Source organism: Erinaceus europaeus, chromosome 1, assembly GCF_950295315.1.
Source record: "Erinaceus europaeus chromosome 1, mEriEur2.1, whole genome shotgun sequence".
NCBI classification, from domain to species: Eukaryota; Metazoa; Chordata; class Mammalia; order Eulipotyphla; family Erinaceidae; genus Erinaceus; species Erinaceus europaeus.
The window spans coordinates 141655701-141683616 of NC_080162.1; the positions used below are offsets into that span (position 1 = coordinate 141655701).

Consider the following 27916-nt stretch of genomic DNA (forward strand, 5'->3'; position numbering starts at 1 on the left):
GTCTTCTGTCCTTCAGCTCTTCCCCTCAGAAACTTCAGGATTAAACCAACGATACACAAGAGATGATATCCCAAAAAAGTGTGTATATTAGGCAGTTGGGGGGGGGGGAAGAGTCAGAGGGGACAAGGGGATACCACCTGATACACTGGTTTATTAATGTGTTGATTTAAAATAACATAGAAATCCAGACAATATGTCTAGAAGTCATGACAGTCAATCATTCTCTCTGACCCTCCCTTCGTCCTAGAACTGATGTGGAAATATCAGGAAATCAAAATGATCTTAATTGAAAGACTAAGTGATAAAATTAACAGTTAAACAATGTGCCCCAAAACCAACAGGGGCAGATATGGTACTGCACTGGTAGGGAATTCAAGTTACATTAAAACTGGGAAAATCAAACTAAAAGACACTAATTATAATGGGAGGTTCTTGGGGGTCTTGTAGGACTCCCTCCATACACAAAATCAAGTCACTGCCTGAACTGGAAAACAGGATACTACAACTTGTGTATTTTTTCTGGCACAAACAAACATTTTCCCTCAAAAGAAACTGAATTGCTTTGATACATTTCATGGGTAATCTGATTTTGATTACTGAGATCTAAAGTTGGTTCCATGGGGGAATGTCTTTCAATTTTCCACTACAAAGTCCAGTGGAGAAGACTGCCTCTCAAGATTATTCAACAGGTTTGTTTGATTTGAGAATGGACACAGATGATGTAACTTTGATCACAGTGGACTCTAACATAATTTTAATGATAAATAAGATTAAAATCACAGATGTAACACAGATCACAATTAAGCTACTCTATTCCAATCAAGGCACCATTCAGAAATTTCCCAAAGGCTTGCCTTATAGTCAAAAGGATTAAAGATGGAGGCTGGGTGGTGACACACCTGGTGGAGTGAGTACACGTCACCACACACAAGGACCCAGTTTTGAGCCCCCACGCCCAATCTACAGAGGAAAAGCTTCATGAGAAGAGAAGCAGTGCTGCAAATATCTCTCCCTATCTCCCCTTGCTCTCTCACGTCCCCTCTGTTCTATCAAATAAATAAAAATGTTTAAAAGGATTAAGGATTTATAAGAGGAACAGTCAATATGTGTAACCTCTATAGGGAAAACAAAACATGTTTCACACAAACCAATTATCACCACCTTGGTCTAACAGTGTAAAAATAGTTAAGATGGGGCCAGACATCGGTACACCTGGTTAAGTACTCTAACATTACAGTGCATAAGGACCTAAGTTTAAGCCACTGGTCCCCACCTGCAGAAGGAAAACTTCACAAATGAAGAAACAGGGATGCAGGTATCTTTCCGTCACTTTCCCTTTCTTTTAAAAATACATTTATTATTATTACTACCACCACCAGAGTACTGATGAGCTCTGGTTTATGGTGTTATGGGAGACTGAAGCTGGAATTTCAGAGCCTCAGGCATGAGTCTCTTTGCATAACCATTATATCATCTATCCCCACCCACTTTCCCTTTCTATCTCCCCATCTCCTCTCAATGTCTGTCTCTATCCAATAATAAATATTTAAAAAATAAGAATAAAGATAGTTAAGATGTATATCATTTTATTACAGCTCTATTAATGTTTCACATGCTCGTTCTAGAGCATAAGAAACCTGCCTTTACAAGTTTCTGACCTTCTATATCGTCTTGTTTTTGCTGACCCTTGGCCTGCCTCATGTACATGTAATTTTGCTGCTGCAGGCCAGCATTTTTATACACACAGATCCCACTGCACTGAAGCTCCCCTGGGTGTTTTGACATTCAAGTTGGTGTTCCAAGGACTTGAGCGCAGCCATGTGCACCCTACCAGGTGAGTTATCTCACTGGTCCTTTTTCTCTTTTTTTCCCTTTTTTAAAATTTTATTTATTTATTTTCCCTTTTGTTGCCCTTGTTGTCTTTTTATTGTTGTTGTAATTATTATTGTTACTGATGCTGTCGTTACTAGATAGGACAAAGAGAAATGGAGAGAGGTGGGGAAGACAGAGAAGAGGAGAGAAAGACACCTGCAGACCTGCTTCACCGCCTGTGGAGCGACTCCCCTGCAGGTGGGGAGCCGGGGGCTCGAACCGGGATCCTTACGCCAGTCCTTGCACTTTGTGCCACATGCGCTTAACCCACTTGCGCTACCACCCGACTCCCTTATATTCCCCTTTAAAAAATTATTTATTTATATATTCCCCTTTGTTGCCCTTGTTTTATTGTTGTAGTTGTTATTAATGTCGTCCTTGTTGGACAGGACAGAAAGAAATGGAGAGAGGAGGGGAAGACAGAGGGAGAAAGAAAGACACCTGCTTTACTGCTTGTGAATCGACCCCCCTGAAGATGAGGAGCCAAGGGCTCAAAACGGTATGCTTATGCTGATCCTGCACTTAACCCGATGCGCTACTGCCCAACTCCTCCCACCCCTTTTTTTTAACCAGAGCACTCATCAGCTCTGGTTTATGGTGGTGAGGGGGACTGAACCTGTAACTTTGGAGCCTCAAGCATAAGAGTCTGTTTGCATAACCATTATGCTATTTACCCCTACCTACCCTTTTGTCATTTTTTTTCTTTTAGCCAAAATCAAAATAAACACCCATGCAACTATTTTTAAATGCTCTATTTTTGTGAAACTTTAAACTTACAAGGTCCTGCCGTTCTGCCATGCTCATCTTCTCCACTATGGACCAGAACCAGCGCTTGAACTGCAAGAGCTTTTCAGCATTTTCCCCTAAGAAAGAAGAAATGTCAATTCAGTAAGACACACCAGTTATTTAGCAGTTATTGGGAGCTACTCCCTAATACAGCAGATTAAGAACCACTTGCATAATGTAAAATCCTGACTCAAGATGACAAAGATTAGAAAATAACCAACAAGTGCAGGGACTGGCTCAGGGATCCTGGTTCAAACCACTGGCTCCTCACCTGCGACCCACCTCAAGGGGGGTCACTGTGCAAGTGGTAAAGCAGGTCTGCAGGTGTCTATCTTTCTCTCCCTTTATTTCCCTCTCTCTTTAAAGTAACAACCAACAGTCTCAAAAGCTGTAGTCATGATTTACTCATAACCGTAGTCAATGTCTTTCGACCTTTTTAAAATGCAGATTCTCACTGACTGGTTGAATGACAAGCCCCTAAATTCTAGAAAGCTTCTGGGAGATCTAGGGATCACATGGGGTGCCTTCAGTTATGCGTGTGTCCCTGCTGCAGTAGCCTTTCAGTTTGTAAAGACAAATACTGTACAAACACTGAAAACTGTATTAAAGATTATAGAAGAGTAAGTATATCATCAAACATGATGGAAAAACATCTAAATTTAACTTAATATAATTTTGTTGATGTTTTGCAAAATACAAGAAAGAAAAAAAAGTAGCCAAAGTTGATGTACTTCCATGTATTCTGTAATCTTGGGCTAGAGGTAAAGTCCTCTCACTTCCAGAGTATTACTATATAGCCACAGCTCAGAAACCACTACTAGACTATAGAACTTTGAAAAGGAAAATTACAACAAACCAAGTGATGAAAGTAAATGAGTTATCACTCCTGCTTCTCTCTTAAGTCTTTTTACTCTCTGTACTTTCATGCCTTTGTAAAGTATGTGTTAGGTCCAATTCTACACAGCAAATATCAAAATGAATTAATAAAGACCAACAGAATAGTCACATGGATTCTTTTCACTTTTTTTTTTAGAGGTGTGGGGGGATGGAACAGGGAGGTGATCCCACTGCACCAGAGCTCCCTTCAGTGCAGTGGGGGCTTGAACCTGGGTTGCACACATGGCAGAGCAGTGCCCTCTCCAGTGAGCTACTTCGCTGACCCTTTGTTCCCTTTTTGTTTGTTTTTTAATTTTATTTATTTATCAATGAGAGGGATAGGAAGAGAGAGAGAAAGAATCAGACATCACTCTGGTACATGTGCTGCTGGGGATCGAACCCAGAACCTCATGCTTGGGAGTCCAATGCTTTAATCCACTGCACCAACTCCCAGACCACCTTCGTTCCCTTTTTAATGGATGCTTGAACTCGGGGCTCCAGATTATTTCTTTTCTTAATGAACCTTTAAAAATGTGTTTTCTAGGGGGTGGGTGTTGGCCCACCTGGTTGAGTGCATGTGTTAACAGTGCACAAGGACCCAGGTTTGAGCCCCCAGTCTCCACCCACAGGGGGACTGCTTTGCAAGTGGTGAAGCAATGTTGCAGGTGTCTCTCTGTTTCTCGTTCTCTATCACCCCCTTCCTTCCCTCTTGATTTCTGGCTGTCTCTATCCAGTAAATAAAATAAAGATAATAAAAATAAGGGCTGGTGTAGGTAGCATAATGGTTATGCAAAGAGACTCTCATGCCTGAGGCTCCGAAGTCCCAGGTTCAATTCCCTACACCAACATAAACCAGAACAGAGCAGTGCTCCGGTTAAAAAACAAGCAAATAAACAAAATTAAGATAATAAAAAAGAAACTTATTTAAAAAAGTGTTTTCTATATTTTGCTAACCACAGAGAACTACTTGTGTCCATACTTCATCCTATATTCTTTTCCCAACCCACCACTGTCTACCTGCTGCCGACAAGTTCCTTCTCAAAGGTATTAAAACTGGTACTGAACAATGAGCTCAGGAATGCAAAAGAGGGTTTGTTTTTTGCACCTGTCTCATAGCTTTTGCCTACTTCTTACACAAAAACAAGCAAAGGTGCTATTAAATCATATACTCTTTAAAACCTAGAAGATTAAACAATAAAAGCAAGAATGCTAAGCACCATTGCTCAGTCTACTCTTAAAAACAATGGAGAGTACATTTAAGCACAGAAATTCAAAATACACTGGCTGACCCAGCACATTCAATATTGAAAATCCGTATACCTGATTCATCGTTAAAAGAGGTAAAGCTGATCAGCATCTGCACATTAACTTCACCACACCCATTCACAAGGAGCCGGAAATCTTCTGCCGTCAAGTCTTCTAGAGAGTTTTTGGGCAGCACATCCAGCAGACCTTTCCGCATGGCCTGGAAAGTTCAAAATGACACTTCACTGGTGACCAGAACTTTTCTTCCTTTCTTTCTTTTTTGCCTCCATGGTTATTACTGGAGCTGGGTGGCTGCACTGCTCCTGGAGGTCATCCCGTGCCCCCCCCCCCATTTTTGTTGTTATTGCTGCTGTTGTGTAATAGGACAGAGAGAAACTGAGAGATGGGGAAGACGGGGGGGGGGGGAGAAAGATAGATAACTGCAGACCCCTTCATTGCTTGTGAAGTGAGCCCCCTGCAGGTGGGGAGCCGGGGCTCGAACCGGGATCCATGTGCCAGTCCATGCACTTTGCATTATGTGCACTTAACCCACCACAATATCGCCCAGCTCCTGACTGGCACTTTCTTTCCCATGTGGTGCTCACTGATGTTAGGGGCTAGGATCTAGTTACAACTACCTAATAGTAGTAGTAGTTCTTTTAAACTGGAAAGAACTAAATTCTAAATATCAAATGTACTAGACTCAAAAAAGATTTGAAAACAAGAACAATAAATGGGCCATATGTTCAAGTTAGGTAGTAGTATTATATACCAAATAGTTGACTGAAATAATTTTTGAAACTGTGTTAGTAACAAGCAAACAAGCATCTTAGTTATTAAATAATAGTTGCAATCTGTTGAAAGTGCTATCCTGTTAACATTCCAAGACAGTTAATGATGACAAAAAACAAAGCTCCCCATTACACAACCCAAATCTAAAAAGTCTACTGAGAGATAACCAAGAGCTGCTGTCAGCCATCTCAGTAATTCATTTACTCCCATCCTGGCTTTCCAGGAGAGAGCCAAGGTAGAAGACAGTAAGCAGTGTGCTAGTGGCTTACAGCTAAAGGGTTATACAGCCATGACTTGAGGCCTGACAGAACAATTATTACTAAGCAGAGGAATCAGAAACACCTGACACTTTTATTCTTAGATCTAAAATAAGGGACATTTTACCCCAGAACAATGAAAAAAAAAACAAAGGGGAGTCAATAAGTAGTTTTAATGGGGAACAGCCTGTGGTTGGCTTCTGGGAAGTAGCTACTTCACTAACCTGATAACCTGCTGTACTAGCCTGCCTAGACCATGTGGGAAAACCATGCTATTTATGAACTTAGGCTTTCCTCCAGGGGTTTGAATCCCCCTACTACACAGGCAAAGAGAACACTGGGAGCATTTAAGCAGGCTTCCCTGAGTATAGTCACTACACGTGTTGATGTGATTCACTGCAGCAGGAACAAGTCTGCTCTTTGTGACGGCCATGCACCCAGAAAGGATGTGTTTGTTATATATAGTAAATCATATCAGTAGGAAGTTTGTCTTGTGGGTTACCCAAGATATAGGTGGTTACAGAACCCTCCAGCAGTCATTTCAATCTTACAAGCATACTTTTGCCACCCAAATCTACTTTTTGGTGAATGACCCAGTTTCTCCAAGTAGTGATCCTTCCTCTGGATCTAGGTGTGATTTACACTGTAAATATTTCCACTTTGGTTCACAGGCTTAACCCTCAACAGGCAAACTGAATACAACGGAAGCTAGTTTACCACAGGACGATGGATCAAAGAATACCATCTAGAAAACACTTACATGTAATGGCTGCTCTGCAACCACCAGCATCCTGTGCTCTGCGTACTTCCGAACATACTCATACACATTTTGGGGTGTGACTGGGATATTGACACCATTAGGAATAAGCTCCACCTGGGAAACATTTAGCAGTGACATGTCAACAGTTCATAATAGTTACCTGAGACTTTAAACTCTAACATTTCTGTATTTCACAAGCAAAGAGATACAAACATTTTAAGCTTAAACAAATATAAAAATTTAAAGTTTTCTTGCTATGTTGGTTGATCTGTGTATTCTCTCCTCCCCCTTATCTAAATTCTTTCTATAAAACAACAGTGGAAATACATTATAAATATACAGCAACACAGACAATAAACCACCCAGCAAATCCACTCCTAGGCATATGTCCACAGGACAAGAAAACAGTAATTAATAAAATGTGGACACAACCTAAATGTCCACTGACAGATGACTGGACATATCTAGTTCATAAAATACTAATATATTGAATTTGTTCATATTTTGAGGGATGAAACTAGAGGTGATTATGCTAAGTGAAATGAAAGCAAGCTAACTTCCAGATGGTTCTCACTGTCCAGAATCCAGATAATGGGGGTGGGGGGCGGGGTGGGGGGTGACAAGGTAGCTTGGGCCACAGAGTGCGTACATTACATGTGATGCCTCTCCATCTTTATCTTAAAAAATAAAGAAGAATAAAGTCTCTTAAACTTTGAAATTATGTGGTGGTGTTAGGGTCCATGGAAAATCTAGTGGCAGGTGTGTCTAAATTGCACGAAACATGTGAAAGTGTGAAATTACACTCACACAATCTTGCATTTTGTAAGCCAATGTTAAGTCAGCAATAGCATTCCTCATTGCTTCTATAGTAAACCAACCTGCAGACTATTAAGTTCTGTTTGCCAGAGAGAACTACATGTTTGCTTTACCTGTCCTCCACCCTCTTCTTTACACAAATCAATTGCAAATGCCAGGTCCATTGCTGAGAACACAGCATCAGCATCTGAGCTCTGAGAAGCCAGGATGAGTTGCCGCAAACTCTCATACATCACAGGGTCAAAAAAAGCAAAGTCATGCCAATTGACCTAGGAAAGAATCATATGGAGCTCAATTGTGGAAGAAAGGACTCTGCCGAACTCACTAAGAAGTTAAAGTCTATGACAGAGACATTCTATAGGAAGATAAACTACTAAGTCTTCCACTAAATATATAAGCAATTTTAATAGTTAACATGTAAGGAATCTTTAATATTTGATGTTTATTTCTAAAGCATACCAAGATTTTGCACAAACCAGCACCAAATATTAAAACAGTGACTATGCTGAGCAGTTGGTTCTAAACTAAATCACATCCTATCTAGTCTTCAGCACAGTCATGAAGTAAAGATTATCAATTCCAGATGATGGGTTTACTCAAATGTAATTTACTGACTAAAGGAAGGTTACATGGAGGCTATTTGACCCCATGACTTTCCCTATGCACCTTGTAAACCAACATCAGCATGCTACTGAGCTACAAGCTCAGCTCTCTTCTCAAGAGTATCTTAGGTGGAACACTGCAAGTGTAATAGGGACAGGAGGAAGAGCATGTATGTGTGCGTATATATAATATGGCATGTTGTAATAAGATGCAGCCTGCATTAGCAGGTTTGATGAGAAAATTAAGAGTACAGCTTAAACTACGCCAATTCATAACAGATACATGACGTGCACTGCTGAAAAAACTAATAAGATTTGTCAATATTTAATTGGTAATTTCTTTGTAGTATCTTTAAAGGCACTGATAGATGTGCTTCAAATAAAAAGATACATGATTGGTATTACACATTAAAGGATGCAGTTAACTGCTTAAGTTTGAAATGTATTTGCAATGGTTATAATGCTTTAAAATGTAGTAAGTTAATGTCATAACAAGTGTGTGATATTTTTATGAAAAGAAAATTTTCAGCTGTTAGGTTCATTAAAATCACTTACTTTTCTACCAAGCAACACTTTAATCACATGTCTATTCAATGTAATAGGACACAGTTCATTCTGTAATAGACATAGTCCAAGAATTCTGAAAATGAAATTAGGAAAATTATTTAAATTACAAAATAACCCTAGAACATGTGTAACCACACACATACGTATTATGAGCAATTGTCTATAGTCCCAATTCTAATAAGTACATTAAAAAAACTTTATTTTAGAGCATCTCAAAGTAAAATATTTAGAAGACCAAAATTAAAATATAACAGCAGAATCACTTTACCTGCCAATGTTTCTAAAACAATTCAGCCTCGCCTCTGTGTTTTTGCCAGGCCTTGGAGTGTAAAACCCTCTTTTTCCAGGTTGGTAAAATAAAGGTGCATTGTCATCGCCATCATCTGTATCATCTAAATCCATATCTACTACACTTCGACTAGAGCCATGACGCTTCCGGTTTTCCTAGCAACAGAGCATCAACAAAGTATTAGCGGATAAACCCCAAGACTGAATTTAAAAGCAACTGGTTAAGAAAATAAATAAACATAAAAGCTGGTCCTCAGAAGCACCCAGGTGAAGTCAAGTAGATCAGCACTCATATTTAGATGCTTGTACTACTAGTACTGTATGAACTGTAACCAGGGCTTACTGCAGGGGCTTGGTGCCTGCACGACAATGCCAACATTCCTGGTGGCCATTTCCCCTCCTCTCTTTACTGATAGAAACAGAAAAGAGAGGAGGAGAAAGACTGAAGAAAGACACCTGCAGCACTGTTTCACTATTTGTGAAGCTTACCTCTCTGCAGGTGAACCCAGGTCCTTGGGCATAATTATGGTTTACAGTTTACCAGCCGAGTTACCACCTGGCTCTGTAAATAAACTTTAAATTCATCTTCTGAGAACTGATACAAGGAGCACATAGCATTATGCACAAGGACCAGGGTTCAAGCCCTTGCTCCCCACCTGTAGGGGTAAAGCTTCATCAGTGAAGCAGGTCTGCAGGTGTCTCTTGTCTCTCTCCCTCTTCGCCTCAATTTCTCAGTCCTATACAATAAAATGGAAAAAATGGCCAGCAAGAGCAGTGGATTTGTAGCAGGCACGAAGCCCTAGCAACAACCCTGGAGGAAAGAGGGAGAGTGGGGAGAGAGAGAGAATGGTGATTCACAGAATCTGTGCATATTAAGTCTAATTTCTTTGTGCATGTAAATGATGACTTAATCCAACATTGACAGCTATCTTTTTTTTTTTTTCCCCTCCAGGGTTATTGCTGGGCTTGGTGCCTGCACCATGAATCCACCGCTCCTGGAGGCCATTTTGTCCCCCTTTTGTTGCCCTTGTTGTTGTAGTCTTGTTGTTGTTATTATTATTGCCGTTGACGTTCTTCGTTGTTGGATAGGACAGAGAGAAATGGAGAGAGGAGGGGAAGACAGAGAGGGGGAGAGAAAGACAGACACCTGCAGACCTGCTTCACCGCCTGTGAAGCGACTCCCCTGCAGGTGGGGAGTCGGGGGCTCGAACCGGGATCCTTACGCAGATCCCTGCGCTTTGCGCCACATGCGCTTAACCCATTGCGCCACCGCCCGACCCCGACAGCTATCTTTTAAACTCACTGCTTAAAGATATTTTTACTAGGGGATCGGGTGGTAGCGCAGCAGGTTGAGCGCACATGGTGTGAAGTGCAAGGACTGGCGTAAGGATCCCGGTTCGAGCCCCTAGCTCCCCACCTGCAGGGGAGTCGCTTCACAGGCAGTGAAGCAGGTCTGCAGGTGTCTATCTTTCTCTCCCCCGCCTCCATTTCTCTTGTCCTGTCCAACAAATGAATGACATCAACAACAATAACCACAACAAGGGCAACGAAAGGGGGGAAATGGCCTCCAGGAGCAGCGGATTCATGGTATAGGCACTGAGCCCCAGCAATAATCCTGGAGGCAAAAAAAAGGAAAAAAAAAAAAAATTTTTTACTGGGCAAAGCACTGAATTGACAGCGATTAAAGTAGTTTAAGGACAATGATGTTCTGTTATCTTCTGACCTCCATAGTTATAGGCAAAAAATCCAGTCTTTCAAATAATTATTTCTCTACATCTTGCAACCCTGTCCTTGGTTTTAAAGCAGCTCATGATATATTTGGGGTTCTTTTCATTTTTTTCCCCTCTCCAGTATATCCTGTGTAGAGTAGGCTCACTAACTTTCTATAAATCTGTATCTTGTGGGGGTCGGGCAGCGGCGCAATGGATTAAGCACATGTGGCGCAAAGCGCAGGTACCTGCATAAGGATCCTGGTTCGAGCCCCCCGGCTCCCCACCTGCAGGGGAGTCGCTTCACAGGCAGTGAAGCAGGTCTGCAGGTGTCTATTTTTCTCACCCCCGTCTTCCCCTCCTTTCTCCATTTCTCTCTGTCCTATCCAACAATGAACAACATCAACAATGGCAATAATAATAACCACAACGAGGCCACAACAAGGGCAACAAAAAGGGGGAAAAATGGCCTCCAGGAGCGGTGGATTCATGGTGCAGGCACCGAGCCCAGCAATAACCCTGGAGGGAAAAAAAAAATCTGTATCTTGCACCAAACTTGGGGAGTTTGGCTATTATGTCTGAATATTTTTCTGTAGTTATCTTTTTCTTCTTTTTGGTACTCTGATGACATGATTCAGTCAGCTCTGATATAGTCTCAAGTGTCCAAAGATGTTCCTTCCAGTTGTTCTGAAATAACTTCTCACTTTCTTCTTCTTTTTTTAAAACCAGAGCACGGCTCACCTCTGACTTATGGTAGTGCAGGAAACTGAACCTGGACTTTGGAGCTTCAGGTTTGAGAGTCTCTTTGTATAACCATTTTGCTATTAGCCCCCTCACTTTCTTCTTCAGAATGGATTTCTCACTTCAAATCTACAAGGTTCTTCAGTTATCGTCATTCTGCTACTGATCTATCTAGTGAATTATTTTCTCATAAAAGAGTAAGCACATCTATCTAACTTGCTGGGGCCTCTACCAATGAGTAACATCTTTGCCTCATATTTTACTTTTAATTCCAAAATTTTCCCTTGGTTCTCTGCTGAAGCTCATATTTCTTTTGAGAACCTCTTTCTATCCACTATTTACCTTTACTAGAGATTGAAGTCTTTACTAATTCCAGGAAGTAAGTCATCCCCATGAGGGCAGAGGTTAGTCTACTGAGTCTTTTCCCAAGAGAAGTGATCAGTCTCTTCTGTTTCTTTGTATACTGGGTAATTTGAGTGGATCCTATGAGTCTGTGTTTTGTTCAAATGGTATGGACAGCATTGATGTTTTTTGGCTTTAGGAGACAATCAACCTGGTGAGGTTCCAAAAGGAAGCAACACTTTCTGGTGCAGCAGCCCTAGACTACAGTTTTCGCAGCTCCTCGTTTTGCTGGTTAGGTCTGCCCTGCCTATGCATCACCTGGATGGTCTAGGACTTAACAATTTCCACTATGGTTAGGTCTCAAGATCTTTGTGAGCAGGGCTGGACTTTCCTCTCTCCAAGCTCTACGCTATTTACTTTACAGGATTTTCATATGGGTTCAAGTCTCCACTCCCCACCCGCAGGGAAGAAGCTTCAAGAGTGGTCAAGTAGGCCTTTAGGTGTCTGTCTCTCTCCCTCACTATCTTCCTCTTCTTTCTCGAATTCATTGTCTTTCTGATAAAGTAAATGAGTTAAAAAAAAAATTTAAGTAAGGAAGAAAAGTTTTATTGCTACACAGTATTGGCATGTTTTGCTCTGTGCCCATGGCACTCACTGCTTCTTTGCAGAAATAAGCTTGAGAACTCTATACCATTCTTCTGCATTAATTCATGGTTATCTTCAACATAAAACTTTATTCAAGCCACTGCTATATGGAAGCAGCCACTGTGTCTTAACTAACCCCAGCTTCCTTCTTGTTCTAATTAGATGACATTTTATACCTGCCCTTTCTTTCCAAGGCAATCAAGCGTTTTCCTTATTCTTTTCATCCTATGGCTTCCCTCTCCCTTCTGTAATTTAAATGTTTAGTATTAGCAATAAATAAAACAACTCTTACCTGTACCTTTTCTGTAGAGTCTAGTAATCCAAGATCTAGAATACTATCAGCTCCATTTTCCCTGGAGAGCAAACAAACAGAACTTTCACACTTCTATATTTAAACATAAAAATTGTGTTAAAATTTAAATATGCCCAGGTTCTCTCCCCAGCACCATCAGCAAAAGCTGTGTTGTGCCGTGGTTCAACTAAAAGAAGAATAGAAGAACAAGAAAAAAAAGGGGAGGGATAATAAGAAAAAATATAAATACACATTACATTTTGAAGTAAACACAGAGAACACTTCCTAGTTTTTAATGCAGTTGTAGTTGCAGATAAGTGAAAAGTACACACACAAAGGTACTAGATGCTACATGTTTTCAGGTAATGAGCTAACAGCTACCAGACTCAGGACAAATTAAATGCAGTCGTCACAAAGGTAGTAATGAAATTTACACTTGGAGAACATGGTAAAAGATGTCCAGAAAGCAATCACAAGAGGAGGAAAATTCTTTAGTGTATTTAAATATTCTAGAATATAAATAAATCCACTGTTCATTCCACAAAGGCAGGTGAAAGCAGTCAATATTATTTATTAGTTGCATTCAATACAAAACACATTGATTCACAAACATCTTTTAATGAAAAATACACATTCCTTTTTAACTTTTCCTATAATGAGCAATATTAGTGTGCTGGTACCTCCAGAAACAGGGAAGAAAAATATATAGTGCATAAAATCCATAGAAGAAAAATGGTAGTAATAGTAAAGAAAATAAATTTCTAGTCTTTAGCATGGACTATTCAAAACCTCCAAAAAGGCTGCTTGATTTCAGTGCACAGCCTACCCTGAGAAGACCAGAGAAGAGACACAGTAACAGCAAAGAAAACAAACTTCTAGTCTTTCGCTTGGACTATTCAGAGGTTCCAAAAACAGTCATTTTAGTTCAGTGCATAGCCTACCCTGCTTATTCATCTCTACAGCTAAGCTCCTCATTTAAAACCACAACTGGGGAAAATCTTACACATTTTCATCCAAAACATGCTTAAAATGGCCATTAGAGTAGCTCCAGGAGACAAGGCACAGAATAAGGATGGCTCATTTTCCTAATGTTCCTTCAATTTGTTACCTTGGAAAAAGACATGTGCCTTAAAATTTACATATTTATTTATGTTTATTAAAACAAAGTACAATACAAAGCAAAAAGCTGCATGAATTTTTAAGATAGTCAAGATGCCTGAAAGAAATTCCATACTTATGACAAGAACTAAGGGAGCATATCCCAGTTCCTTGAATTATTAAACCTTCTTCATTACTAATAATCTGATAAAGAGTTTGAAAGGCACTTCTTGCAATTTCTAAATATCAGGCACACACAAGATCTCTTGAACCTATGTGACGACAACAATTTTACTTTTCTAGTACACGTGAAGTTTGATTATCTCACTCATTGGTTTCAAGTCATCTCTTTAAATTTCAAGATGGCAGTAGCCACATCCTGAAAGTGAAGTGGTTTAGAAGCAAATGCCTTTCCAATTGTACACATTACCGTCCATGTGCAATGATGAGCTCCATGGCTTCATCTACTCTTGCTCTCAAAGAATCTTCACTTGCTAGAAGGAGAAGAAGCTGAGCTGGGGATAACTCCAACAGCATGCCTGTGATCTTACTTGCAAATGCCTGCAAAGGAGGAACAAATGTTACTTGCTCCCTACTGTCTGAAACCTCCTGTCTTACTCAACACAGCTTCATGTAAACAGACAGAAAGCAAAAGGAGTTGGTAACAACACTGCTGAAATCTTCTTACAGTGGAAACAAATGTACTATAGAGGACTTCGGGAGCTGACAATCATGCAGCTGGCACAGTTTTGAGTTTCACTAACACAAGTTTACTATTTTGACAAACTCATTTTTTCAACTCCTTTATATCCATGAGAAAACATGCAAATACTCCTTACATGCTCTTTTTTCATCAAAGGAGTGCCAAAATATTTCTTCTTTCATTTAGAAGAAAAGATGAAGAGAAAATGTTAAGGAGGGATAAGTGAGAAAAGATGCTCATATTTAAGGCAACTCCACAAAGGTGTTCCCTCCCCCTCAAAATGCCTTTTTGACTGTCATCCTCAGCCACGGGGCTTCTCAGTAAAAGGCAGTCAACAGCAGCCTCTACGGCTAGTGGCGGCACACCACACTGAGCACATGCATTACCATGTGCAAAAACTAGGGGGTCAGGCCCCTGGTCCCCATCTGGGGGGCAGGAGATGCTTTAAGAGCAGTGAAGTAGTGCTAAAGGTGTCTCTCTGCTCCCTCCTTTCCTCTCTAATTCTGTGTTCCTCTTCCTCCCCCCCCCCCCATATAAATAGCCTTAATTCAAAAATAGAAATAGCACAGCAAATGAAAAGTCAAATTAAGTGCAGTGTACGTACTGGCTGCATTGCTTGCACACGGGGGTAAAGTCTTTCTCCAAGTGCCTGGCGGTGAGCCGGCAGAGGGTCAGGGTCATCACTTGGGTTCCCTTCAGAGGCTGGTCTGAAGGGCCTGGTGTCGATGGAAAGCTGTCTTCTGAAGTCTCTGCAAGAACAACACAGCTATTAAGATTTCACTTCTTTCACCCACAGAATGGAATCATGAATGCTAGTGTTGTTAAAAAGGCAGAGTAGGGAGTCGGCTGTAGTGCAGTGGGTTAAGCGCATGTGGTGCAAAGCGCAAGGACCAGCATAAGGATCCCGGTTCAAGTCCCTGGCTCCCCACCTGCAGGAGAGTCGCTTCACAAGCGGTGAAGCAAGTCTGCAGATGTCTATCTTTCTCTCCCCCTGTCTTCCCCATCTCTCTCCATTTCTCTCAGTCCTCCCCCCCCCCAAAAAAAAAGCCAGAGTAGTCTATTCAATTACAGTATTAAGATGGTAGAATGGGAAGCAAAGATCATTCACATTTTGCCATTTGGGAAAAAAAAAAACAAAAAAAAAAACTCTGTGAGTTAGCAATACATAGTTCAACTTGATTTTCAGGAAGAACCATCTTTAAAAAGCTCAGAAATCAAAAGCCTATCCATGATTTTTGATATCTTAGTAAAAAAAAAAAAACTACCCATCCTAATAAGATAAAAAAATAAATGTTAAGTAACACAAATGCCACAATTATAGACTTCAACCAAATTCTGAGTGCGGGTAAGAATGAAGTTAAAATAATAATAATAAAAAAAAGGATCTTGAATGAGACAAAAATCAGTATAATTTCAAATGACCCTGGGTTTTTTTTTGTTTGTTTGTTTGTTTGTCTGTCTTGAGTGGGGGGTGCATACAGGCACAGCACTGAAACTTTCAATGCAGAGGGAAATCAGGCTTGAACCTGGGTTGTGAACATGGCAAAGCAACACACCATCCAAGCGACCTACTTCTCTCTTAAAAAAAAAAAAACTATTTATTATTAGATAGAAATAGAGAGAAACTGAGAGTGGAGGGGGAGATAAAGGAAAGAGACAGAGAGACACCTGCACCCTTGCTTCATCACTCATGAAGCTTCCTGCCTCCAGGTGGGGATCGGGGGCTTGAACAAGGGTCCTTGCAAACCGTAGTGTATATGCTTAAAGTGACCTACTTCTCCATCCCAATCTGAATTTTATGTTTAAAATTTTATCCTACAAAATAGTCCAGAGCCAACAAAACAGCTCAGTTGAATGGTCTATGCATGAATCCAGGTTTGAGGCCAGTCCCCACACAGTGGAGCCAGCTTTGCTGCTGTGGTCTATTTAGACTAGAACATATAGTCCCTGGAAGGACGAAAAGGAAAAAAACATTCAATGGAAAGCCAAATGTCCAGTTGTCTCACCTGTCTCGATCTCTCCGGGAGCCTGCTCGAAGGCCACTGCTCCTCCTCATCTCCCTTTCTCTTTCTCTTTCCCGATCCCTCTCTCCTCTGTTCCTTAATCTCTGCATTAAACCTGGAAGAATGAAAGAAATACATCTTGTTTAGATCTTAATGAAACTAACTTCAAACTTCAAAGACAATATAGAGACAAATAAGAAAAAAAGACAGGACAATTCAAGACCATCTTCTATAACATCTGTACTAGTGGTTTCCATGATTCTGAGGCTTGGGGGTGCTTTTGTAGAACAATTAACACGTAATAGTATGTTTATATGACACCTCCATCATGTTAAAGCTATAAAAGAATATGCAGACAGGGCTATGAGTGCCACCAGAGTCATAACTGATTGGCTCCTCCATAGGAGTTTTGACATTATAGGTCACCAAGGACATTAGCTGTGACTTTGAAGATTTCAAGCATAAACCCGAGTATGGTTTGCAGAAGAATGTACAAAGAAGGTATTTTTGAAACACTGTCACTTTACAAGCTTCTTCATTCACACTCACCAGTTTCTAATATTAAGAGCACAGAAAATCAAACGATAAAGCTAGTAAAGGAAATCTTGAGTGTCTCTCCAAATATTTGCCCTCAGTCTTTTCTAGAGTTCATTCAACCTCTCTGGTAGTGGTTTACAGAATTATCAGTAAGACAAAGATGTAGGTAAAATGTATGATTCTATAAATTCCCTCTTGCTCAATTACTATAGTTTGCCATTTACAAGGCTATTTTTTGTACCTACTTTAAGTAAATACCAACTATTATCTACTTACAAATTTTTAAACTTTCACAGATTTCAGTATGGTTATGTATAAAAACAAAATCTTGTTAAATAAACCAGCGAGTCAATCAGCAAATTTACTTCTGGTAGCAAGTTATATATCTCATAGGAGACTTGTCAGAGAACTCTGCAGATCACTCTGAGTAATAGTGCTTGAGAGAATAGCATTTTATTTCTTTTTTAAAAAAAATATTGTGGTCTGGGAGGTGGCACAGTAGGTAAGGCTTTGGGTTCTCAAGCATGAGGTCCCAAGTTCAATCCCCGGCAGCATATGTATCAGAGTGATGTCTGGTTCTTTCTCTCTCTCTCCTATCATTTCTCATGAATAAGTAATTAAAAAAAAATTATGGGAGCCAGGCAGTAGTGCAGCGGTTATGCAAAGTGCAAGGATTGGCTTAAGGATCCCAGTTCGAACCCCCTGCAGAGGAGTCGCTTCACAGGCAGTGAAGCAGGTCTGCAAGTGTCTTATCTTTCCCTCACTCTCTCTGTCCACCCCCCCCCCCATTTCTCTCTGTCCTAACCGACAAGGAAATCACTAATAACTACAACAATAAAACAACAAGGGCAACAAAAGGGAATAAATAAAAATAAATATTTAAAAATATATTTATTCATTTGATAGGAGACTGAGAGTGAAAGGACAGGGAGAGAGACACAGAGACTCCTACAGCTCTGCTTCACTGATCCTTAAGCTTTGCCCCCTGCAGATGGAGCCTAAGGGCTTGAACCCAGGTCCCTGTGCATTGTAACATGTGCGCTCAGCCAGGTGTGCTACCACTCAGCCCACTGAGGATAACATTCTCTAAGTAACTGTTTGAACTACATGCAGAGATAGAAGAAATAACTGCAATCTATTCACTGAACAGATTATAACTACTCCCCAAACAACTAACATGTGACATGAGAAAAATAATTAGTACCCTTAGCAACAGTTCTAAAACATGGCATTAAAAGAGTAAGCATGTCAATTAGAGTAGTTTAAATATGATTAAGTCATTAGGAACAAAATTATCTGTTAAATTTCTTCCAGTCTAGCTATATAAACATAGCTATCTCTGATCAAGAGGGTTCTTTTGACACTGATACATGGGGTACTTACTTGTATGAGTACCTTTGCTGGCATTCTGAATACAATCCAGATTTGGCAGTTTTTCATTTGACAAAAATGCTTGTGCAATAGCCGTATAGAAACTTCTTGCAACACCACTGCCCTCTCCTGGCTCATCCTTAAACGTCACTTTTACTCTGTGAACAGCCATTGGTGTGGTTGCGCACCTCCGACCAAAGTGGTTGTTCAGCTGCCTCATGGTCTGCTGGATAAGAAGATCTCGATCCCGATCGACCTGCAAATACACCAAGCAGCAGTAAGTGAAGGTTAGAAGCCACCTCAAGATTCATCCAACTTTAACTTCACAGTCTAAATAGATACAAAGGCAATCTGGGTTCTCAGAAGTCTACATATTCCAAATATACACCGTGCCTTAGCAAACAGAGGGCCTCAGGGAAAATGAAACAGAAGGGTCGACTGCAGATGACAATCATTCCATTTCAAGATACATCAGAATAAATTCCAACTGGGTCAGAGGATATATGTTTGTTTAAACAAGATAAAGAACAAGTAATAGAAGAAAATATGGAATATTCCTCCAGTGACAGACCACCACAAGCAAAGTTAAAGAAAAATGGCAAACAAGGAAAAATATCCACACCAATAAATAATGTATACATCACCTTCTAAGTGCTTCTAAAAACTGAAAATCAGATAACAAATTTATTAGGAAAAATTGGCAAAACTGGAGCCAGGTGGTGCCACACCTGGTTTAAGCCCCTGGTCCCCACCTGCAGGGGGAAAGCTTCACAAGTGGTCAAGTAGGGCTGCAGGTGTCTCTCTGTCTCTTTCCCTATTTCCTTTCCCCAATTTCTCTGCCTCTATCCAATAATAAATAACTAAAAATTGTTTTAAAAAATGGGCAAAAATCTACCAACAAACAGTTCACAGGAAAAGAACCATCACTAACTCAATGTATGGAATAGTATTAAACTTGCTCATAGTAAGAAAATGTGAATTATAAGTATATAATGTGATTACTTCTTGTATGTAAGAGTGGGCAATGATTTAAAATTTACACGAAAATTGTTGGAAAGACTATGGGGGAAATGAGGCATTTTCATACTAAAAATAAAGAAATGAAACTACATGCAGAGGTATGTGCAACTGGTAAAATGACATATGTACATGCTTTTACCCAGAAATTCCGGAATCTATGTTAAAAACACTTCCATAATCTGTTAAAAATTCCGGAAATCTATGTTAAAAACAATAGATAAAAAGAAAAACACACATCATGCTATTCAAAAAGGTCCCAATTATATGTAAATGGTAGCAAAACTATACAAAGAGGAATTAATTCAAGTGAGTTTAAGGCTAAGTACCTTGTACTTCTCTAATTGGATATGCTTTAAGGGAAAAATACAAGTAAGCCTTAAGCCATTAATATATATGCTAGAGATGAAGAGACACTGAGAGGGAAGGGGGAGATAAAGAGGGAGAAACAGCTGCAGCACTGCTTCACTTGTGAAGCTTTCCCTCTGCAGATTGGGACTAGGGGCTTGAACCTGCATCCTAGCACACTGTAACATATACTTTACTGGCTGCACTATCACCCAGCCCCTTAAACCATGTTTAATAGGTCTCTTGTTGGTGTTGATTTTGTGATTCCAAGACTGTTGTGTGTTTGCTCTGGGGTAAAGACAAAAGGGTAACCGTATCAGTGGTGCTGGGTAGCTGGGTACTCAGCTCTAAGAAAGGAGAGAGAGAGACCAAAGTGAAGCTGTACTAACAGAGGGGGGCTGGTTTGCCCAGCAGAACGCACTTTACCATGCATGCACATCTGGTTTCAAATCTCAGGCCCCCACACCTGCAGAAGGTGAGCTTCATGAGTGGTGGAACAGTGCTGCAGGTGTCTCTTCCTGCCTGTCTGTCTGTGTCGACCCCGACCCCCCTCCGCCCCTCGCCCGCCATCCCATCCCTCAGCTTCTATCAAAAAGACAGAGAAAGAAAGGATCACTGGGAACAGTAGAGTCATGCAGGCACTGAGCCTTAGTAATAACCATGGTGGGGGAAAAGGTGTTAGACATCTCTGTAGTCTTCAATCTTAAAATTGAATTATAACTATGAATTCATGATGTAGTTTTTCCTTTTTAGAGAACATTTCCTAACTATAGCTATTAACTACAATTTCTTACTAAAGAGAACCAGGATTTTTTGGAAAAAAAAAATGACAAACGATCTATGACAAGAAATACACAAGATGAAGTCTTCGAGAAAGGAAGACAGCAAGGACTACTGGGAGTGATGTCAGACTTCAGGGCCAGAAAGGACCAAGGTTTCCATTAGTCAAAGAGGAGGCAACCTAAGCATCGACTTGAATGTGGAGTGAGGTACAGATGATTACTGAAACCCATGCATCTGTGATATATATATATATTCTTCACCATTAGAGACTACTAGGTAACCAGTGACAGGAAATAAAGGTATCTTTTACTTTATTTAAATTTCTATCACACAAGCACACATTCCTGTATATACTGTGTATATACACTTATTTATAGACTGACGTGCTGTATATATAGTATAAGAAAATCTGAATACCTTTACCTCTAGTGATAGATCTCTTGACTGCTGGTTTCTCAGTTTTTCCATTTCTCTACGGAATTTTGATTCCTTTACCTCAAAACCACCCAGTTCGGTAAGGATCTTAAAAAAAAGAAATCAAAAAACATCACAGAAATGATCCTCTAGATATGGTCTTTCCAGAAACAATAACATTGAAGGTGTTCAAAGTACATACTGATCCAGGCTCTGCCCCAACATCTTCCATGAACACCCTGCCGAAGAGCTCCAGAGACAGGCGCCACCGGCCCAGCAGCATGTCGTGGGAAATGACCATTCCCATGAAGCTGCACTGTGGCCTGCAATGTGTGCAAGAGAGAGTCAGTGACAGCAGCTCATGTGATCTCCTAATACTCTGAGGTCCCACAGCACTAGACCATTGCTCCCTAGGGAAACTTTGAAACTACTTTTCCTTGCAGAAGGTACCTCATGCCTTCTACACAGTGATACATTCACGCAGGTTCTCACTGCCATCTTTCATTTCACCTGCTCTCAATCCAAAGTCCATCTGTATCTTGGTGACTCCTAACCAGATTCTTCTCTAACTGAACATTTTCAGAGTGGGTTAAGTGTAACCATTTCAGTGACACCCAACAACATAATAAAATGCGTATTATTTTGTATTATTTCATCACCATAGTAATATTCCTTTTTTATTTGTCTAGTAGTATGATCTCTTATTACAGAATTAAAGTTAACATTAATTTTTCTTCCTCCAATCATCCAAAATGAGTACGGCCTTCAAGCATTTCTCTTTCTCAACTGGTTAACCTTCACCCCCAAAGTCAAATTTCTGCTCACTACTCCCCACCCCTTGAAAGGTAGAGCAGGGCCTCCCAAATGCTCAATTCCACCACTCAGGTCTGAACCTGGGTCAAGTGCATGACAATGTAAGCACCTACATGGTGAGCCATCTCACATCCCTTTTGAATACTAGCCAGAACTAACTACAGCATTCTAATGTATCTAACTCTAGTTCTTCTTTTCTTCAAATTGTCTGCTTCAAAACATTCTATGCTTTGTTATGTGCGTGTTTGAACCTGACCCCCACTGTGTTGAAGGAAGCTTCAGTGGTGTGGTCTCTTTTCTCCATTCCTATCTTGTTCCTTTCCTGTCTCTCTCTGCCTCTATCCAAAAACATTCTGACAATACTATCTCTACAAAACCTGGGTTTTTTTTTTAAGAAAACCTAGGTTTTTCTAAAACTATACATTTTATTAGATCAAGTATATAAATCATCTGGTAATAAGTCATACTGCTCCACAGTATATACCAGCACATCTTTATTGGTAAAGCAAAAGACCTACTTATTTGCCAAAGAATTACCAACTATAAACCTGGCAAAAGAAAGTAAGTCTAACAGTCATAAACCTAGAAAACTTTTTTATGGAATTTTCATGGGTAGATGCTTTAAGTCCAACATTAACTACAAAGTATTGAAATGTCCTTAATACTGTGAGAATATACAAATAATAAAGACAAAACAGTCATTAAAAAAAAAAAAACCCAAAATCTAGAATGATCAATACTTAAAGCAGGAGTATAAACATGGAAACACAGACATAATAAAATAACACTGGTCTACTGTTCACATACAAATAAAGTCACAAAGTGCCTAAATAAAAATTCTTACAAAAACTCCAGCAGGGATAAAGCAATGAAAAGGAAAGAGATCTTCATTATCAAGTACCTAAAAGATGTGAGAGGAGGTCCTTCACTTTCAGTCAGTCCTATTTCTGCCAGCAAGCTGCTTTTCAGCTGTGCAGCAAGATCATGAGCAGAGGGCCCCGGCTTTGAGCTCTCGGCTTCTTCCGGCAGTGTGCTTTGTTCTTCCCCTTCCTTTTTTTGCCGATTTTGCATATTCATTACGTTTTTGAGATTGGCAGCATAAGACATTTTAGTTGGAAGAACCTATGAAGTTTTATGTTTAAAAGTTAAAAAAAAACAAAAAACCGACAAATTCCTTTTCAACTGACTAGTACTCCAGAGAATGACATGGAATTAGTGCGTGCAACACAGCACATGAACACTGAAGGTGTAGCTCACCTCGTATTGATTTGACTCTGCTGGCTCATCAATCCCATCGTCAGAGGTCATTTGTTTATAGGCTAAATTTTACCTCTTTTAAAAATGTATTTTATTTATTTTGGTTAAGAGAGAGACACACAGAGAGAGATACTAGAGCACTACTCAGCTCTGGTGTATGGGACTGACCCTGGGACCTGAGTTCTAGGCATGAAAGTTCTGCAGAACTCTCCCCTCTCCCTCTGAGAACTTTTATTTCATTTTGTTGGTGGTGGTGGAGCTAAATCTCTCTGGGTCAACTTAGAGGTGGGGGGGGTGGGTGGAGTACATGAGTGCATGTATGAATGTCAGTGAAAACACACAGCACCAAACCTTCCCTCAGTGGAGTGGAGGCTGGTTTAAGACCTGAGCTGTGAGCACAGCAAAACAGATACCACCTAAGTTAGATATCCTGCTAGATCTCGCAAAGAACTTGAACTCTCAGAGAACTTAAAAGTTTTTTTTTTTTTTTTGCCTCCAGGGTTAATTGCTGGGGTTCGGTGCCTGCACTACGAATCCAATCCATCCCCCCACCCCTTGTTGCCCATGTTTGTTGTTGTTGTCATTGTTGGACAGGGTAGAGGAATCGAGAGGGGGGGGAAAGACAGAGGGGGGAAGAAAGCACCTGCAGACTTGCTTCACAGCTTGTGAAGTGACTCCCCTGCAGGTAGGGAGCTGGGGGCTCCAACCAGGATCCTTATGACGGTCCTTGCCATGTGCGCTTAACCCGCTGTGCTAACACTGACTCCCGAACTTAAAGATTTTACAGCATCTATGGTCAATTATGCCTCTTAACACGTTGTCAGTGATGCATGATCCTTTCTCACTTAATAACTTTAAAAGGAAGAAAGAGAAAGGATCAGAGCTTAACTCTGGCATATGCAGAGTCATGAATCTAATTCAGGAATTTGCACTTTTCAAAGTCCTGTGTGCTAGCACTGTACCATCACCCAGGTCCACTTACTACCACTATTACTTTAATTGCATTCATCAACCTATCCTCTGTGTTTCCTCTTAAATGTGTTATTATTTTTTACTGGAGAAACAACAGAGTGTAACTGTAGGTTCTAAGTGGCCAAGAAGGTGGTGGAGTGCTAGAATTCTAATCCTGACTTCAACCTGTCGATGCACATGCCAAATGATGATCTTGGTTTTCAACACTCCCAGTCTCTTGTGAAATAATTCAAATAAATTTATTTTTTAAACTTATTAAGGCAATTTATATTTAAAAATTGTGGACCCCCAAATCATAAGCGCTAAATCTCTTCTTAACTAGCTGTATAAGAATAAATAATGTTGAGAGTGAGGCGGTAGTGCGGTGGGTTAAGCGCATGTGGTGCAAAGCACAAGGACCAGTGTAAGGATTCCGGTTCCAGCCCCCAGCTCCCCACCAGCAGGGAGTCACTTTACAAGTGGTGAAGCAGGTCTGCAGGTGTCTGTCTTACTTTCCCCGTCTTCCTCTCGTCTCTCAATTTCTCGCTGTCCTATCCAACAAGAACAGCAATAACAAGGACAACAAAATGGTAAAAACGGACTCCAGGAGCAGTGGATTTGTAGTATAGGCACTGAGCCCCAGCAATAATGTTGGAGATAAAAAGGAAAGGAAGAAGGAAGAGCGAGAGAGAGAAAGAGAGAGAGAAAAAGAAAGAAGGAAAGAAAGAGGAAGAGAGAAAGAAAGGAAGAGAGGAAAAAAGAAAGGAGGGAGGGAAGATAGGGCTATGGGGGAAAAAATGGGCAAAACATACAAATACAGACAGGTGGTTGTACAGATTAGAGTCAACCCCTATCAGCAACTTTGGTTGAACCACTGCAGTTTTCAATGGAGGGGATGGGGACACAGAACTCTGGTGGTGGGAACAGTGTGGAATTCTACCTGTTATTTTGTAAATCACTAGAAAAAGAAAAGAAAAAATCTGGTAGGCTACTGGGAAAAGTGCTCATTCAGATATGTTACTGCTCGGGAGGCGGGCGGTAGCGCAGCGGGTTAAGTGCACATGGCGCAAAGTGCAAGGACTGGCATAAGGATCCTGGTTCAAGCCCCCGGCTCCCCACCTGCGGGGGGGTGGGGGTGGGGGGTGTCGCTTCACAAGCAGTGAAGCAGGTTTGCAGGTGTCTGTCTTTCTCTTCCCCTTCTCTCTCCATTTCTCTCTGTCCTATCTAATAATGACAATATCAGTAACAATAACAACTATAACAACAATAAAAAACAAGGGCAACAAAAGGGAAAGTGAAAAAATAAAAAAAAAGAAAGAAAGAAAGAAATGTTATTGCTGGGCCAAGTGGTGACGCACCTGGTTAAGCGTACACATTACAGTGCACAAGGGTCCAGGTTCAAGCCCCTGGTCCCTACCTGCAGGGGGACAACTTCACAAGTGGTAAAGCAAGGCTGCAGGTCTCTCTCTCCCTCACCCCCTCAATTTCTCTGTTTCTATCCAATAATAAAATATATATTTTTAAAAAAGCTATCAGAAATGACATTGCAAAGATTACTGTCTTACCTCGAGGCAGTTTCTATCCACTGTAACTTCCATTAAGCATTTCCCACTACTGGCAGAGGAAGAGTAAAGACCCTGACTTGGACGGCCAAAAAGATCTTCTTTTCTAGCATTTGGCTGAAAATTTAAAGAAAGAAATATTCTAGTTATATTATACACTGCAAAATAAAGAAACAAAAAAGATGTGCTAAGTCTAGTTTACGTAAGTCACCTGCAACAAATGTGGCTGGTCAGCTAAGGGGATGGCTTCAGCCAGAGGCACTTCAAATGGATTTGGAGGTATACACCCAAGGAATGTCATGGAATCTGAGCGGCGGAAAAATGGGTGGTTCTGGCCAGCTTCTGCAGGAAGAGAGTCATCATCCTTATCATTCAATGTGGCACCTAAACATGAAAAAATGAAATGTTTTGTTTTTAGAAAAATAATTTAAAATGTGGGGAAGGAGAAAGGAATTATAATCTACTCAAAAACCTGTTATTTATTAAAAAAAAAAAACTAAAGTCAGTACTGCAGCATTTTGATAATTAACTGATTTCTCTTTCAGTAATGGCAAATGGTTCTAATCATCAACATAAATCATGAAATACTGAACATGTATTCAATATAATGAAAGTTTGCAGAAAGAAACCTAGCAGTAACAAGCACTCTTTCCTATACTTCCCTCTATCTGTCAACAGACTCAGACTGTCACACAGTTAAAATTCTTCTGCATATCAGAAGCTGGATTTTGAGCATTTATTTACTTGTAATTTATGCTTACTCTGTTAAGTTTTGATAAGCAAAAGTCTGGGCAGTCAACTCCTTTAATGGAGTAAAATCGGGGCAGTGCTGCCAATGTGCTGTGACAACAGTGAGCTGTGAGAGGATCCTTAAGAGACAGCACTGTGGCCAGTTAGCTGTCTCTCCCTGAGCTGAATAACAATATTAGCTGATAATAAGAAACAGGCAGGTGAACTATTGAAACCTTAAGTTTTTTAAAATTTTAATTAAAATTTTTTTTTAATTGGAGATCCCTCCAAAATACAGAGTTTGTGATATTTTATCTTTACTGCATTAACTAAGAGTTTTTATGTAATCGTGAGTTATGATGGGTATTCTTTCTTGACTAAATCTCACCTCAATATTAACAATGGCTTTGCTAAGATCTACATGTTGTATTTACAGTTTTAAATAATGGTAAACATAAAACAGAAAAATGCTGAGAGACACAGAGATAAAGTATTCTAAAAAATCTATTGCTGAAAAACTCAGAACATTTCTTTGATTCATCCTTAGGTGTATGGCAAATAATGCCAGGATGATTAAGGGGAGGAGGGGAAGAACAGGCAAGAAATGGGGGCATAGAGAAGAAAAGAGATATTCCCACCCAGACAGAAAATAATGAAGTTAAAAAGCTCGAAGGGTAAATACTGAGGCAGCCACTTCTTGAAGTAGACTAGCAGATTTTCTGTGCACTAACTTTGATTGGTGTCATCATCATTTTCATGTTCGGAGTCTTCATTATCAATACCCAGTTCCAAGAGTTCTCGTGTCCTTTAAAAAGACAAGTAAGTCATTTTATGTGAAGTATTTATACACTATGAACAGGAAGCAAAGGTGATGGCAACTGTAAGCAGAAAACACTGGAAATGTTAGTGTCTTGAGAAATTTTAAACACTATGTATGGGTAAAGCTTCAGACTCTGGGCACGGTAGACCAGCCAAATGAAAGTACTAAAGATTATACAAAATATGCTCAATAGAGGCAAAGAGCTAATTACTCTGAGAAGCAGTGAGTGCTCACACAAACTCTAGGAGAAGAGATGATACAGAACCAGGGCCAAACTATCACGCACAAAGCTCAACTTAATTCTTGGGTTTCCTGTTGTCAGTGAGGTATTACTGTGGATAAAGATTAAAGCCAAGTCTCCCATGGATGTCTCGTCAATTTCATTTGACCCTGCTTACTCCAAAAATCTGACACTGTATGGCTGGAGACTACACTGAGCAAGTACGCGTTTCTCAAGCCAACATCATGGCCAGTATGGATACCTTTTGCGTTCCAGCTGAGGAGTATCCAGTGTTGTCTGCTGATTCATTGCCTTGATCCAGTATATAAGAGCTTGAAAGACATATGCCACATGCTTCAGTGAGCAAACATCCAAGACTGGAAGAACATCGGAATGCTCGTCGTTGTGGGACCTCATTAAAGATAGAGCATAATTCAGGAAGTCTCCACGAGCAGACATCATCCCTTGGCGGGCACTAAGTAAAGTGGCTCGTCTACAGAAATTAAAGCAAAAACAGTGTTTCCTTTAAAAAAATAAATATGCAAAACCGGGAACTGAAAACATCCACAAATAAGCACTCAATAAGCCTGCCGCTCTTGTAGGAATGTAAGCACTGTGTATGATTAATCGTTCTGTCCATTTTTGCATAAGAGAGTGACAGGTGGCATTTCTTCTCTCAAGACAATGGTTCCCAAATTTC

General features: G+C 40.3%; 1 protein-coding gene and 1 non-coding gene across 2 annotated transcripts in view; both read right to left on the reverse strand.

Annotated features, from left to right (window-relative positions):
• UBR5 (ubiquitin protein ligase E3 component n-recognin 5) overlaps positions 1-27916 on the reverse strand; it is a 117910-nt gene that overhangs the window by 1639 nt on the left and 88355 nt on the right. The window contains exons 41-58 of the mRNA XM_060196392.1: positions 27479-27709; positions 26908-26981; positions 25659-25831; positions 25451-25564; positions 22579-22799; positions 21067-21187; positions 20874-20972; positions 18315-18558; positions 16398-16509; positions 14996-15140; positions 14119-14249; positions 12591-12651; positions 8842-9017; positions 8562-8646; positions 7518-7673; positions 6589-6702; positions 4855-4999; positions 2650-2735 (exon numbers count right to left, since the gene is read on the reverse strand). Of these exons, the coding sequence (XP_060052375.1) occupies positions 2650-2735; positions 4855-4999; positions 6589-6702; positions 7518-7673; positions 8562-8646; positions 8842-9017; positions 12591-12651; positions 14119-14249; positions 14996-15140; positions 16398-16509; positions 18315-18558; positions 20874-20972; positions 21067-21187; positions 22579-22799; positions 25451-25564; positions 25659-25831; positions 26908-26981; positions 27479-27709 (2488 nt within the window). The remainder of the gene's footprint in view (positions 1-2649; positions 2736-4854; positions 5000-6588; positions 6703-7517; positions 7674-8561; positions 8647-8841; positions 9018-12590; positions 12652-14118; positions 14250-14995; positions 15141-16397; positions 16510-18314; positions 18559-20873; positions 20973-21066; positions 21188-22578; positions 22800-25450; positions 25565-25658; positions 25832-26907; positions 26982-27478; positions 27710-27916) is intronic.
• On the reverse strand, positions 4562-4689 carry LOC132542958 (small nucleolar RNA SNORA40). The gene has a single exon (XR_009553928.1). It is a non-coding gene; the product is annotated as a small nucleolar RNA SNORA40 (small nucleolar RNA).